The sequence below is a fragment of the Pavona decussata genome, unplaced genomic scaffold, assembly GCF_977016875.1.
Source record: "Pavona decussata unplaced genomic scaffold, jaPavDecu1.1 SCAFFOLD_324, whole genome shotgun sequence".
Taxonomy (NCBI): domain Eukaryota; kingdom Metazoa; phylum Cnidaria; class Anthozoa; order Scleractinia; family Agariciidae; genus Pavona; species Pavona decussata.
Genome location: NW_028145713.1, coordinates 277,116 through 291,354, shown reverse-complemented (window position 1 = coordinate 291,354; position 14,239 = coordinate 277,116). Strand labels below are relative to the sequence as shown.

At 37.6% G+C, this 14,239-nt stretch overlaps 3 protein-coding genes and 1 pseudogene across 4 annotated transcripts in view; 1 reads left to right on the top strand and 3 right to left on the bottom strand.

The window, feature by feature from the left end:
• LOC146453656 (uncharacterized) overlaps window positions 1–14,239 on the bottom strand; it is a 114,982-nt gene that overhangs the window by 41,283 nt on the left and 59,460 nt on the right. The gene's annotated exons all lie outside the window — the stretch shown is intronic.
• LOC146453663 (uncharacterized) lies at window positions 4,800–7,828 on the bottom strand. Its single transcript, XM_085096317.1, has one exon. The coding sequence runs from the start codon at window positions 7,595–7,597 to the stop codon at window positions 6,530–6,532; it is 1,068 nt and encodes a 355-aa protein (XP_084952443.1). The 5' UTR covers window positions 7,598–7,828; the 3' UTR covers window positions 4,800–6,529.
• On the bottom strand, window positions 8,595–11,564 carry LOC146453662 (adenosine receptor A2b-like). Its single transcript, XM_085096321.1, has one exon. The coding sequence runs from the start codon at window positions 11,399–11,401 to the stop codon at window positions 10,442–10,444; it is 960 nt and encodes a 319-aa protein (XP_084952447.1). The 5' UTR covers window positions 11,402–11,564; the 3' UTR covers window positions 8,595–10,441.
• LOC146453661 (uncharacterized) lies at window positions 12,550–13,966 on the top strand (annotated as a pseudogene). The gene is made up of 2 exons (XR_014859443.1): window positions 12,550–13,412; window positions 13,598–13,966. The product of XR_014859443.1 is annotated as an uncharacterized LOC146453661 (transcript).

Below are 14,239 nucleotides of genomic sequence, written 5' to 3'. Positions count from 1 at the left end.
GACCTCGCGGTCCAAGATAGATAAAAATATGTCTCACGTTTACTATACAAAAACAATCAATGTAGAAACGGTTTCTGTCTTCAAATGAAAGGTTAATAACAAATGCTTTCCCCTGAATTTCATTTAAAAATATAAACAGCGAAACATTAAAAAACGTACAAGGATATAAACGTACGCGTGATGCGTAACGTTGCTGTAGATCACGGAGGGGGGGGGGGGGGGTACTCAACAGATCCTTGGGTAGGGAGGTGCGGCCCGGGCGTTCAAACCCTGACCCTGTTTAAGACACAATTCTCCGATTTCCCTATCCCGTTTAAGACAGAATTCAAAATGTTCAGGCTCTTTCTAAGACATTTAACCTAAAATCACAACAGGTTTAAGACTAGAATGAAATAAGAATACACTAGTTTCTTACTGTATTTTAATGCATTGGCAATCACAATCTGTTTAAGCCATTAGGTCATGTAGGGATACCCCTCTCTCATCCGCAGAGGCTTCTTAGAAAGCCTGGGGAGAGGGAAATTAAACAAGTAGAGCCTGGGGGAGAGAAATATTAAAGCGCGCGGGGGACGCTGGGAAGGGCATCGTTTACCATCGTCCCCCGCGGGCCCCCCACTTTTTATTTCCCCCGTTTTCCTTTTTTTCCCCTCCTTTTTTTACGTTTCTTTACTGATGGAGCCTCTGCGGAGGAGAGAGGGGATACCCTGTTTAAGGTAGAAAGTGATGAAATAGATACCCCGTTCAAGACTGAACACTTTGAAAACCATACCCTATCGGGTCGCACGTCCCCGTTAAAGTCACATGAGGGAGTACCTTCCCCCCCCCCCCCACCCCCCACTGGGTCCAAATCATACCGAAAATTACGATCCGTCATTGACCCGGCATCACATACATATTAGGACCGTACAAATGGTTTCTATCTCTAAACGAAAGGTGAAAACGTAAGGATTAAAGCCCGGGGATTATAAAAAACATTCGTATGAAAAATGTCGTTTTCTCCTGTATTTCATTCTAACTGTAAGAAATGCAATTCTATCTGGTGGTTACTTATTGCCTCTCTATATCCCTGTATCTACCTATTTGGTAGTCTGCGAGCAAGCTCTCTTAGGGGTGGGGGGCGGGAGGGGGAAAGAGGGTCCACCCCCAAGAGAGCTTGCTCGCAGGCTATCTTTTTGGGGGAATTGGCGATGCTGGAGGTTATAACTGTTAAAAGATTGTAGGCTTTACGCACCACTCAGTCAAATATGGTCCGAATATAAGCTGGAAACAGCTTCTTGTTTCTAATATTTCTCTGTCTAGTACCGTGTTGCTACTACTTCATATAAGCGATATTAAGCTATCTACGGCCCTTTACAGCCGTATTACTATTTATGTGAAAACGTACATCAATTTATCGTCAATAACATGTTAATAAACAACTACATCTACTTCCGCTGTGTGGTTTCGATGTACAAAGCTGGTTGCTCCGATTCAAGCTTTAATTTCAAATTGCCGGTTGGCATCGAACCGACGAAAGTTAAAACTGACCATTGTTGTTGTTTTAATAGTTTAATATACTCAATTCTTGGCTTCAATTTTGTTAATGTAGGGTTGTGTTTTTCGACAGTTGATTTGTTCACTTATGTAAATTAGAAGAAGGCTCTATTTCAGCCGCAATCAAGCCTAAAAACAACAAGTCTACGTCATGCTTTCTATTCAAAACATTTTGATAACTCAGACCGTTTTAATTTCTGTTGGGCATATTACAACTTTCCTTCGCTTCCTTTCCCTCCACAGGTTTTTTTTTTTTTTTTCAATGCATCATCGAAATAAAGATGAGTTGAGGGTTTAATATTTGGCGAAGGAACATCCCTGATCAAAGAGATAGGCACAGTAACTTAGCTAGTAGATGAGAAGAGGAACGAGACCTGAAAACAAAAATTAAACAAAGAAAAAAAGCTGATAAATGATTGGGAATTAAAGAACTAAGATCAGACAATAGTGAGAGATAAAACCTAACAAATAACAGTAAAATTAATGTTGTAAAATTATAATTAACAAAGCATGTTTGCACAAACGTACCAACCCACCAGTATATGAACAACTCCATTGAAAAAAAAATCGAAAAATATAATGTGCACTTTCAATTGGAAAATCGATTCGTGTTTCTTTAAGTAACTGAATGGGAAAGTTGCGATTCCGGTCTGAAAATGTCCTCACAAATTTCCGCCGACTACTCTCGCGGTGAGGGTAAAAGAAGGAATGAGTTTGCGAAATGGCATGTGGCATGGCGTGCGGAATGGCATAATTCTGCGAAATACGATTGACGCGGGGAGTAAATTAACTGAAGAGTGCGTCATGTTTTCGCGCCAATTTTATAAGACAGCATCTTTTTTGATGCTCAGCGGACTCTTGCCGAATATTTGAAACAACAATTTAAGGATTAGATCGTCTGGTCGTTGATTTGGAAGAAGTGAGGGTAAAGAAATCGATGAAAACTGTTTGGTTTTCGCATTCAAGGAACTATGAGTAAATCCCTGGTAAATTAAAATTCATGTTGAGACGTCGGTTGACAAAAATAACGTTGCAGCGTGAGGTCTTATCAGGACAAAGATTGATCCTTTACCGAGGGCAAATAATAAACATTTATCTTCTTTTAAACCCTCGGTAATAAATCAATACTCATACCCTGTATGCTCGATTATTCATTTATCATGAGCGGGAAAATTTGCGCTGACTGATATTGAGATCTGAAGGGTTTGAACAACAATTTAACCAAATTAAAATGCACGGTGATACCTTTCACAACCTTTCACACAACCAGTGTCGATAATTAGACACCATTCTTGTCATCTGCTTTTTTTTCTAGGGCTTTCTCGCTTTTTAAATCTGAACATAGGTTGGGAGGTCCATGGCACTGAAAGACCTTAATTAAAGACGGATATGTTTAGTTCGATAACGCGTAACTGAACTGCCTGAATCGCCGAAGCTAGCTTAGCAGCTCAACAATGACTTGCGTACTCGTAGCTCGACGAAAATGTAAGGTGAGAAAAAGTAGAAAATATTTTTCTCATGAGTTAATTACAAATTATTTATTCGCTATATTATATAACCGTCAAGGAGGTTACTCCTGCCACGTTCTTTTTGTCAACTAGAAATTTAATTTATTCAAAGTTCCTTGAATGCGAAAACTGCTAACAGTGTTCATCGATTTCTTCGCTCTCACTTTCTAACCAGCGATCCGGACATGTTCTATCCCAGGCCCTTTTTTTTCTAATCCTCGATCTGTTGTTTGGTTGTTTAATATTCTGCTAGAGTCCGCAACGTCGAAAAAACTGCTGCTCTTATAAAATTGGCGCGAAAACAGGACCCTTTCTTCAATTAATTTATTTCTTTAAGTCATTCCGCGTATGTCGTATTTCGCATAATTATGCCACTCCGCAAACTCATTCCTTCTTTTACCCTCACCGTTACTCTTGTTGTTGTGAAAAGTACTTGAGTCAGGATACAATTTCATAATCTGGAGTCCCTTCTTAATGTTTCGATAGATTAGTAATGGATAATGTATCTTTGTTATCTTGTTTTAGTATTAAAGAAATGATAATTACCGTAAAGAAATATGCATGCAGCTGACCGGACTGGCTGTCAGATTTGAATCCATCGTTATATACGAAGTATAATGACAAATTCACCGACTTGTGCTCACGTTCTCCGAAAACCTTGAATTTGGTTATTTCACGTTGTTGTTTTCCTGATGACGGCAAAGAAATGTACCAAATCATAAAACGCACGTACAGGGCCATTGTTTTTGCTCATTAATCCTATCGTTTTTTGGTCCGCCCTTTGCCGTCGCCGTCGTCGTTGCTAAAGCTCTCTTAATTAAGGTATCTCCGCGGCCCTAACTGGTACGTTACGCGAAAACAGGATCAATTTAAAGTCAATAAAATGTCAATTTTAGGACATTTTTACTCGGCTGTTACTTGTTAGATTTTATCTACTGTATTCTGATCTTAATTCTTTACTCCTTAATCATCTATCAGCTTTTTTTTCCAGCAAAAAAAAAAAACTGAAAAGCACTTCGGTAAGCGAGTCTCCCGGATTAAATAATATCATTACTATTACTGTTACTGTTGGTATTTTTTTTCCTTTTTTATCATTTTTATTTATTATTATTATTATTTTTAATTAATTTATTAATAAATTTATTATAAAAGAAGACACTTTTTACAATATTAGTTACCCGCAATTAGCTGGGCTATTCGAGGTGGGTAGCATTGATAATTGTTTCATGTTCAAAAGGAAAAGAAAATTAACAACACAAAATAGATTCATTAAACAAAGAGAAGAAGTTTTAAATAAGAAAATAAATGAATAAGTAAATCACCTAAATGACTAAGTATTATTTAGAAAGTTAAGTGTAAGCTAACCAAGCTGTGACATGAGATTAATACGAGTTACAGCATTTATATCAACATACACCTCCTCAGTCTCCAAAACCTTTAAGAGCAATTCATGCAGTTTACGCTTGAAAAGTGTTTTACGTAACTCACGTAGTTGAGGAGGAATTTTATTCCAAATTCTCGTTCCAATTCTAGAAAAGGACAGCAGCTGTTGGTTGAGTCTATTACTATTACTATTACCATTACCATTACCATTACCATTACCACTACCATTACCATTACCATTACTATTACTATTACTATTACTATTACTATTACTATTACTATTACTATTACTATTACTATTACTAATATAACCTGCCATTCAATGCCTTCTACAGCTTCTATGCTGTTTAATAACAGTATTATGCCAAATATATATCGCTTCACCGTGCCCCCATAACGCCTGATCTATACAGCGTCATTCTATACAAATTATGCTAGTACTTAAGAATTGGTTCATGCTTAGCGTGCGTATATAGAGTTATGGATGCACGCAGGAAGTTTGGAGAGCACGAGAGAAGCGTAAGAGTTGTTCGAGGCGTATCCAAGTGCATCCATAACTCGATATACGCACTTTTAAAACCACGAACCAATTTTTTTATAACATAATGAAAATAAAGTAAATGATTCCTGGGAAACAGGTTTTGTTCCTGATTAACTACAATATTCTCTAAATGTGCTGTACAAAAAACAAAAAGGTGAAAGTGGTTTCTCATATCGGTTTAATCTTAACGTTTCATTAAATTCGACAAGCTACTATAAACATACAATTTTATGGTGTTATCTCTCGGTAAAAAGTTTTTTTATAACGTAGCGCGCGCATACGCAAGGCCCTGCGTATGTTGAGAAATGTACCATGAAGACGCCAATAAGAATTAGATTAGAATGCACGCGCGCTATGTTATACAATCTATTAACCCTTTGTTTACTGCAGACTAAACCGACTAACTGAGTAAATGTAGTAATAAATAAAATAATCATTTCTCTGGCGATTTTTTTTTTAAAGAATAACTCGTGTTTGCTAATTTTCCATGCCATAACAGGGAACGAACCCAGCAAGACTCCTGGAAAAGGGGTGCTTTTAGACGGGATTTTCATATCAAAACGTTTCATCTATGAACATTTAGAACATGCACACAATAAACTGTTACTAGGGCAGGCACAAGGACCACTTGTCAACCTCTCATTCACTTCTGATACCCTGTTAAGGAAGTTTCCTTATCATCCCCAAAATGAAACTTGACATATTTTTCTTTCTGTTATGTTGTTGAAAGATGAACTGTCAGCTTAGTTTTTCTTCGTTACTCACTCGGAAAAAAAAATTATCACACATTTGAATAGGTTGGCCGGTTATCAGCCTATTATCGACACTTTCCCATTGAATGACAGTTAAAATAAACTTTTTAAATAGGTGGACACACTCTGACATATAGGATGCAAATAACATTATTAAAAAATATATTTAATTAAAAGAGGCAAGGTTGAAATATAAGTGATATTTACTTAGCTGCCCTAGTTTGCAGAATACAAATCATTTTGGCAGACACAAATATTTCAAATTTCCCTTCCGAGATCTTCAAGACAACCTTTTTGGTAACATCGCCCACGCACACACAAATTTGGAGTCAAATAGCCAAGTATTGTTACCACATATATTAATTATGCCTGTAAACATGGTGATAGATTGGATTTCTTTTTAAAATGGAGACCCAGAAACTTATATAGTATTACCTAAAGAGACTACCACATTTGGAGCTGTGCAATATTGATAACTATTTTTTGTTCCTTGACTCCCTGTAATTCTTACAACTTTATTGCAGCTTAGGTTTACTTTTGTTAGAATGTCACCCTTTACAATTTACACTTTCTACGCAGCTCCAAATTTGGAGTCAAATCGCTTACATTTATTATATGTATGTCCGTATTTATGTTATATAGGATTTAGCTAAAAAATGATAACTCAGAAACTGTACATGTTAGCGTGGCGTACAAAGGAAAAAAAAAAATTCCAGCTGTGCAATATATCGATAACTATAATGATTGTTCCTTGTCTCAAACTTATTCTTTCAACTTTATTGTTAATATTGCAGTTTAATTTTGATAGAATGTTACCCTTTGCAAACGATACTTTTTAGCAGCAATTTTACCTCAACCCGAATTTCTTTGATTCTGCTGTAATATAGAACGGGATTTATTGATGATGAAACATAAAACAGTGTGAATAAAGCATGGTATACCACAGAGAAAGGTTCATTGAACCAATTTAACAGAACTACGACAGACATGCAAATAATACTCGGCAAGTAACAGAGCAAGAAGAGGGCCACAATAAGGAGCATGGTGTAAACCGATTTCTTGAACTTCGCTAGGTTGATAGTGGGCTGAGCAGTACTTTGCCTTGATTGGCTGGCTTGAATTTGTAGCTGATGGCGGCGAATCGTTTTGAAGACTTTGAAACAAGAAAATAACAGTGCTAGTAAACAGAGCCCGCCGAAAATTGCCCGCAAAACAGGCACCCATACTTCTCGAAAATCCTTCACCGATATGAGCAACACACGAGCACCAGTAAATAACGCTGGGATAAAAAGGAGAACCACGTAAATTACATATATACGTCTTGCCAGGAACGGGTGTCTCAAGTGAATCCATTTTTCTATTGCCATGGCTGTAATGATTCCTATTGTCAGTGCGGAAAGATAGCGGTCAAAAGTATGGTAAATTGTGACCGCTACACACGGAAACAGATCAGGTCGGTTAAATTTCGCTATGGTGTAAGTCGCATACATTGGTTGGGTGATCAAACCTGTAGCGAGGTCTGTAGCTGCAAGTCCGGCCAAAAAAACGTAGGATGGGGTTCTGAGCGAAGATTTTCTTCGAATTGCTGCCAATATTAGAGCGTTTTCAACCACCGCTACAAGTGAGAATACAGCGTTAATGACCCCTATCAGCAAGGCAGGAATGCCATGCACTGAAGTTTTTGTCTCCTGGACTTGAAGGAAGAAGCAGTAGTTAAATCGAAGACCGTGGCTGTTGCGCGTCATCAACGATGAATTACTCAGCATTTTTTGTTTTATGTTGGACAAAAACCTCTCCACTAGTCGCTCCCAATGAAAGAAAAATTTCTGGATAAACAGCCAAACTGAATAGAGTGAATAGGTTATCAGTGTACACAGCATGCAAGCTGTCAAAGAATTAACAATTGGATGACAGTTACTGTTCCAATATGAAATTCAAAGGTGACAAATTAACAAAGCATGTTTGCACAAACGTACCAACCCACAGTATATGAACAAATCGATTACAAAAAAAATCGAAAATGTAATGTGCACTTTTAATTCGAAATCGATCAGTTCGTGTTTGTTCAAGTAACTGAATGGGGAAGTTACGATTCCGGCCTGAAAATGTCTCCGGCGACAAATTTGTAAAATTATAATTAACAAAGCATATTTGCACATACGAACCAACCCACAGTATTTGAACAATTCGATTGAAAAAAAAAATCGAGAACTGTAATGTGCACTTTTGGAAAATCGATTCGTTTTTCTTCAAGTAACTGAATAGGAAAGTTGCGATTCTGGTCTAAAAATTTCGTCACAAATTTCCGCCTGTGAACATTTCCGTCTACTCGTTGTTTTGGAAAGTACTTGAGTCAGGATACAATGTTATAAACTGGAGTCCCCTCCTAATGTTTCGATAGATTAGTAATGGATAATGTATCTTTGTTATCTTGTTTTTCTTTCTGAAAATCACTTCGGTAAGAGAGTCTCCCGGTTTAAATAATATTATTACTATTACTGTTACTGTTACTATAACTTTCACTATTCACGCTATTACTATTACTATTACTATTACTATTACTATTACTATTACTATTACTATTACTATTACTATTACTATTCCTATTCCTATTACTATTACTATTACTATTACTATTACTATTACTATTACTATTACTATTACTATTACTATTACTATTACTATTACTATTACTATTACTATTACTATTACTATTACTATTACTATTACTATTACTATTACTATTACTATTACTATTACTAATATAACCTGCCATTCAATGGCAAGTTATATGCTTTTTAACGACAGAAGATATGCCAAATATTTATCGACAATACCGTGCCCCCATAACGCCTGATCTATACAGCATCATTCTATACAAATTACGCTAGTACCTAAGAAGAGGTTCATGCTTAGCGTGCGTATATCGAGTTATGGATGTACGAGGGAAGTTTGGAGAGCACGAGAGAAAAGTAAGGCAACTCTAGCTTCTTGAGTGCATCCAAGTGCATCGATAACTCGATATACGCACAGTTAAAAGCATGAACCAATTCTTTTATAACATAGTGAAAATAAAGTAAATGATTCCTGGGAAACAGGTTTTGTTCCTGATTAATTACAATGTTCTCTAAATGTGCTGTACAAAAAACACAAAGAAAGGTGAAAGTGGTTTCTCATATCGGTTTAATCTTAACGTTTCATTAAATTCGACAAGCTCCTATAAACATACAACTTTACGGTGTAATCTCTCTGTAAAAAGTTTTTAATAACGTAGCGCGCACGCTTCCCCATCTGACTTGCACACGTCATCTGATGGACGCACGGCCGTGCGTATGTTGAGAAATGTACCATGATGACGCCGATAAGAATTAAATTAGGAAGCACGCGCGCTATGTTATAAAATCTATTAACCCTTTGTTTACTGCAGACTAAACCGACTAACGGAGTAAATGTAATAATAAATAAAATAATCGTTTCTTTCGCGGTTTTTCTTTTTAAAGAATCACTCGTGTTTGCGATTTATCAGAAATTTGGTGAACTTTCCATGCCATAACAGGGAACCTACCCAGCAAGACTCCTGGCTGAAAGGGGCGCTTTTAGACGCGATTTTCATATCAAAACGTTTCATTTATGAACATTTACGACATATACACAATAAGCTGTTACTAGGGCAGGCACAAGGACCACTGGTCAACCTCTTATTCACTTCTGATACCCTGTTAAGGAAGTTCCCTTATCATCCCCTAAATGAAACTTGACAAATTTTTCTTTCTATTATGTTGTTGGAAGATGAACTCTCAGCTTAGTTTTTCTTTGTCACTCACTCGGAAATTAAAATTTTCACACATTTGAATAGGTTGGCCGGTTATCAGCCTATTATCGACACTTTCCCATTCTAATTTTCCGCTATATATTGTTCATCAATGTAATTCCATCCGTAAACTGTCGTTAGCACAGGAGTTGCCGAAACATGTCTTTCAAATTTAAAAGTCTTGTTCTCCTTAATATGAATGACAGTTAAAATAAACTTTTTAAATAGGTTGACACACTCTGACATAGAGGATGCAAATAACATTATCAAAAAATATATTTAATTAAAAAAGGCAAGGTTGAAATATAAGTGATATTTATTTAGCTGCCCTAGTTTGCAGAATACAAACCATTTAGGCAGACTCAAATATTTCAAATTTCCCTTCCGTGATCTTCAAGACAACCTTTTTGGTGACATCGCCCCCGCAAATACAAATTTAAAGTCAAACCGTCAAGTATTGTTACCACATATATTAATTATGCCCGTACACGTGGTGTTAGATTGGATTTCTTTTAAAAATGATGACTCAGAAACTTATAAAGTATCACGTAAATAGACTACCACATTTGGAGCTGTGCAATATTGATAACTAATGTTTGTTCCTTGACTCCCTGTAATTCTTTCAACTTTATTGCAGTTTAGGTTTAATTTGGTTAGAATGTCACTCTTTACAATTTACACTTTCTACGCAGCTCCAAATTTGAAGTCAAATCGCTTAGATTAATTAATATATGTATGTCCGTATTGATGTTATATAGGATTTCTTTAAAAAATGATGACTCAGAAACTGTAAGTGTGACGTACAGAGACCCTTACATTTGCAGCTGTACAATATATCGATAACTAATATTCGTTCCTTGGCTCAAACTTATTCTTTCAACTTTTAATATTGCAATTTAATTTTGATCGAATGTTACCCTTTGCAAACGATCTTTTTTAGCAACAATTTTACCTCAACTCGAATTTCTTTGATTCTGCTGTAGTACAGAACAGGATTAATCGATGATGAAACATAAAATAGTGTGAATAAAGCATGGTATACCACAGAGAAAGGTTCATTCAACCAATTTAAGAGAACTACGACAGACATGCAAATAATACTCGGCACGTAACAGAGCAAGAAGAGGGCCACAATGAAGAGCACGGTGTAAACCGATTTCTTGTACTTCGCTAGGTTGACAGTGGACTGAGCAGTACTTTGCCTTGATTGGCTGGCTTCAATTTGTAGCTGATGGCGGTGAATCGTTTTAAAGACTTTGAGATAAGAAAACAGCAGTGCTAGTAAACAGAGCCCACCTACAATTCCCCGCAAAACAGGCATCCAAACTTCTCGAAAATCCCTCACCGATATGAGCCATATACGAGCACCAGTAAATAACGCTGGGATAACAAGGAGAACCACGCAAATTACGTATATACGTCTTGTAGTAATCAGGAACGGGTGTCTCAAGTGAATCCATTTTTCTATTGCCATGGCTGTAATTATTCCTATCGTCAGTGCGGAAATATATCGGTCAAAGGTATGGTAAATTGTGATCGCTACACACGGAAACAGATCAGGCTGGTTAAATTTTACTATGGTGTAAGTCGCATACATTGGTTGCGTGATCAAACCTGTAGCGAGGTCTGTAGCTGCAAGTCCGGCCAGAAAAATGTAGAATGGGGTTCTGAGCGAAGACTTTCTTCGAATTGCTGCCAATATTAGAGCGTTTTCAGCCACCGCTACAAGCGAGAATACAGCGTTAATTACCCCTATAAGCAAGGCGGGAATGCCACGCACTGAAGTTTCCGTCTCTCGGATTTGAAGGAAGAAGCAGTAGTTGAGTCGAAGACCGTGGCTGTTGCGCGTCGTCAACGATGAATTACCCAGCATTTTTTGTTATATGTTGGACAAAAATCTATCCACTAGTCGTATCCATTGAAAACTAATTTCTGGACTGGATAGCCAAACTGGGTAGTTTTTAGTGTACTCAGCATCGGAGCTGCCGCAGAATTCTCAAGTGGGTGACAAATATTGTTCCAATATGAAATTCAAAGGTGAAAAACTGATTAACATATCTGAAATTTATTGACGAACTGTGGGAGGTAATGCATCTCTTTGTTGTAAAGAAAGTAAGCTCAAGCGATATAAAGGGATATATCACTCTTTTAGAAGCCTTTTTTCACAAGCCTATGGGCAATGTTGTACAACATTAGTAATATCATTTCTTTTATCTTTTTTTGTTGAGACGTCAGCTATTCTTCAATGAAAACGATATATAAAAGCTGCAGATCTCAATCTCGGTTACTATATTGTGGATTGTTCAACATCACTGACACGTAATTCAATGATGCAAACAAATTATCGTGTCTATTTGATTGGCGTAAAGGAGGAAATGGTTTCCAGTTAATTGAAATGCAGCTTAACAGCATTTTCGCTTAATTAAAAATTTCACTATGCATTTTCAGTCTTGACTGCAGGTCCGTTTCGTATGACATACACTTTCTTTTTTGGGGGGAGGGGGGGGGGGCAGTTTGAGTCAGTATTAATAGAGAGTTTTCACAACGTTTTGGTTTTCCTTTTGGAAAATTTTTTTTTATGCAAATATTCTCTGTTTGTCCGAAAACCCTCTACACTGTAAGCTTTAAAGTATCACCTTCCATCACCCCCTTGAGCACCACTGTCTCTTGAATGTGATTCAACCACAAAACAACCACATAAACCTAACAAATGAGTCACTTTTGAGCTGATCTGCCTAGAACACGCAACTTCAGCTACAAAAACAAGCCGATTATAATAGCGGAGCTCTCGCGCGCGCCGCAGGCGCGCGCAGCGGAGCCCAATAGCTAAGAGAATTTGGTAACCCGTGAATGCGAGAAATTTTGGTTTGGATATGACGTCATTTCTTTCCATCCGACCGTCCGTACGCAATCCCACAATGCTAATGCGCCCGTGTTTGTTTGGCGGGAAAATGCATGGCGAGATAGTTTGGCAAGATGCGTTTACAACAGAAATGCTAAAAAACAAAGACAATTTATACGTATTTGTTGGATATATTAGCGAGCTTAAGATCCGACGACGGCGGGTGTGTCTGCGACGGCGGACTTGGTTGAGGAGGCTTGGGGAGAGGTTGCCGTTGCAGCGGCGGGAAAATTAGGCTTAAGTTCACGGGCGCGACGGCGGGCTGTTGTGAGGCCTTGTGAAGCCTTTATATATATTTACTTATTTCTATCGAAGTTAAGAAAGTGTAATGGCTACCTTTAGAAAGGCTCGTGAATTATTACTCGCAAGTTTCGATGATGGAGACATTTCAGAAGATGAATTTTTACTGTTGTTTGATGCTAACAGTTCAAAGAATCCCGATTTTCCCTACCAATATGAGCAATTTGATCTGGATGGACTCGACGAAAGTGAGTGCCTGGCAGAATTTCGTTTTCGAAAAAGGGACATACCTATTCTCGCAGAGGTAATGGGGTTGCCTGACTCTTATACATGGGGACTGTATGCGACGGAATTGAAGGCCTTTGCCTTCTGTTAAGAAGATTAGCGTACCCTTGTAGGTACAGTGATCTTATCCATCGTTTTGGCCGCCCAGTTCCTGAAATTTGTATGATCACCAATCACGTCATGGAAACTGTCTATAGTTTACACCATCACCGTCTGACGGCATGGAACAACACCCTAATGGCCCCCGCTCTACTTCAGACATATGCTGAGGCTATACAGAGGAAAGGAAGTGCCCTGCCGAATTGCTTTGGCTTTATAGATGGTATAGTAAGACCCATTTGCCGACCACAAGAAAACCAGGGAATCGTATACAACGGACACAAACGAGTCCACGGATTGAAATACCAGTCTGTTGCATTGCCTTGTGGTATGATAGCCAACCTGTATGGGCCAGTAGGTAATGGAAATTATTTCTTTCAAGTTCTACTCAAGTTATAACCATCTGTCAAACTGTAAAGCCAAACAGAAGGACAGATGGATGGAATAAGTTTTACGTGTGAAAGATATAAAGTAGTATAAAAAAGATACAATTTTTGGAAATTAAAAAAATAAAATTCGACCAATATGTTCTTTTTCTTCCAGAGGGCCGCAAACATGATGCTTTTCACCGACTGGTAACCCCATGGCCTTATATGGTGACCCTGCTTACCCATTAAGAGTTCACCTTGTCGTGCCATATCGTGCTGCAGGTATAACTCCACAGATGGAAGAGTTCAACAAGGCTATGAGTAGTGTCCGCATTTCAGTAGAGTGGCTTTTTGGGGACATTATTAATTATTTTAAATTTGTTGACTTTAAGAAAACTCAAAAGATATCATTGAGTGCAGTGGGAAAGATGTACATTGTATGTGGGATTTTAAGGAATGCCATGACTTCCTTGTATGGCAATTTCACTTCAGATTTCTTTGACGTTGATCCACCAACCCTTCAGGATTATTTTTCTTGACAACTTAAATTAATTGTACCCAAAATCGAATTGAATAATTAATTGATGTAAAAATACACAACTAATAAACAAGATGTAACATTGTGTATCTGCCACTAAACTGTTAAAGTATTGGAATTTTTTCTCTAGTGTTTGTACTCAGATCAAGTGATATGTACCAACAACAACAGTTAGTGTAAGGAGGGTTCAAAATCTGTTTACTGAGAGGGTGCAAAGTATAAGAAGAGAGTAGAGGAGGAGGGGGACTTCCCAACAAAATACACAGACAAATTTATAAA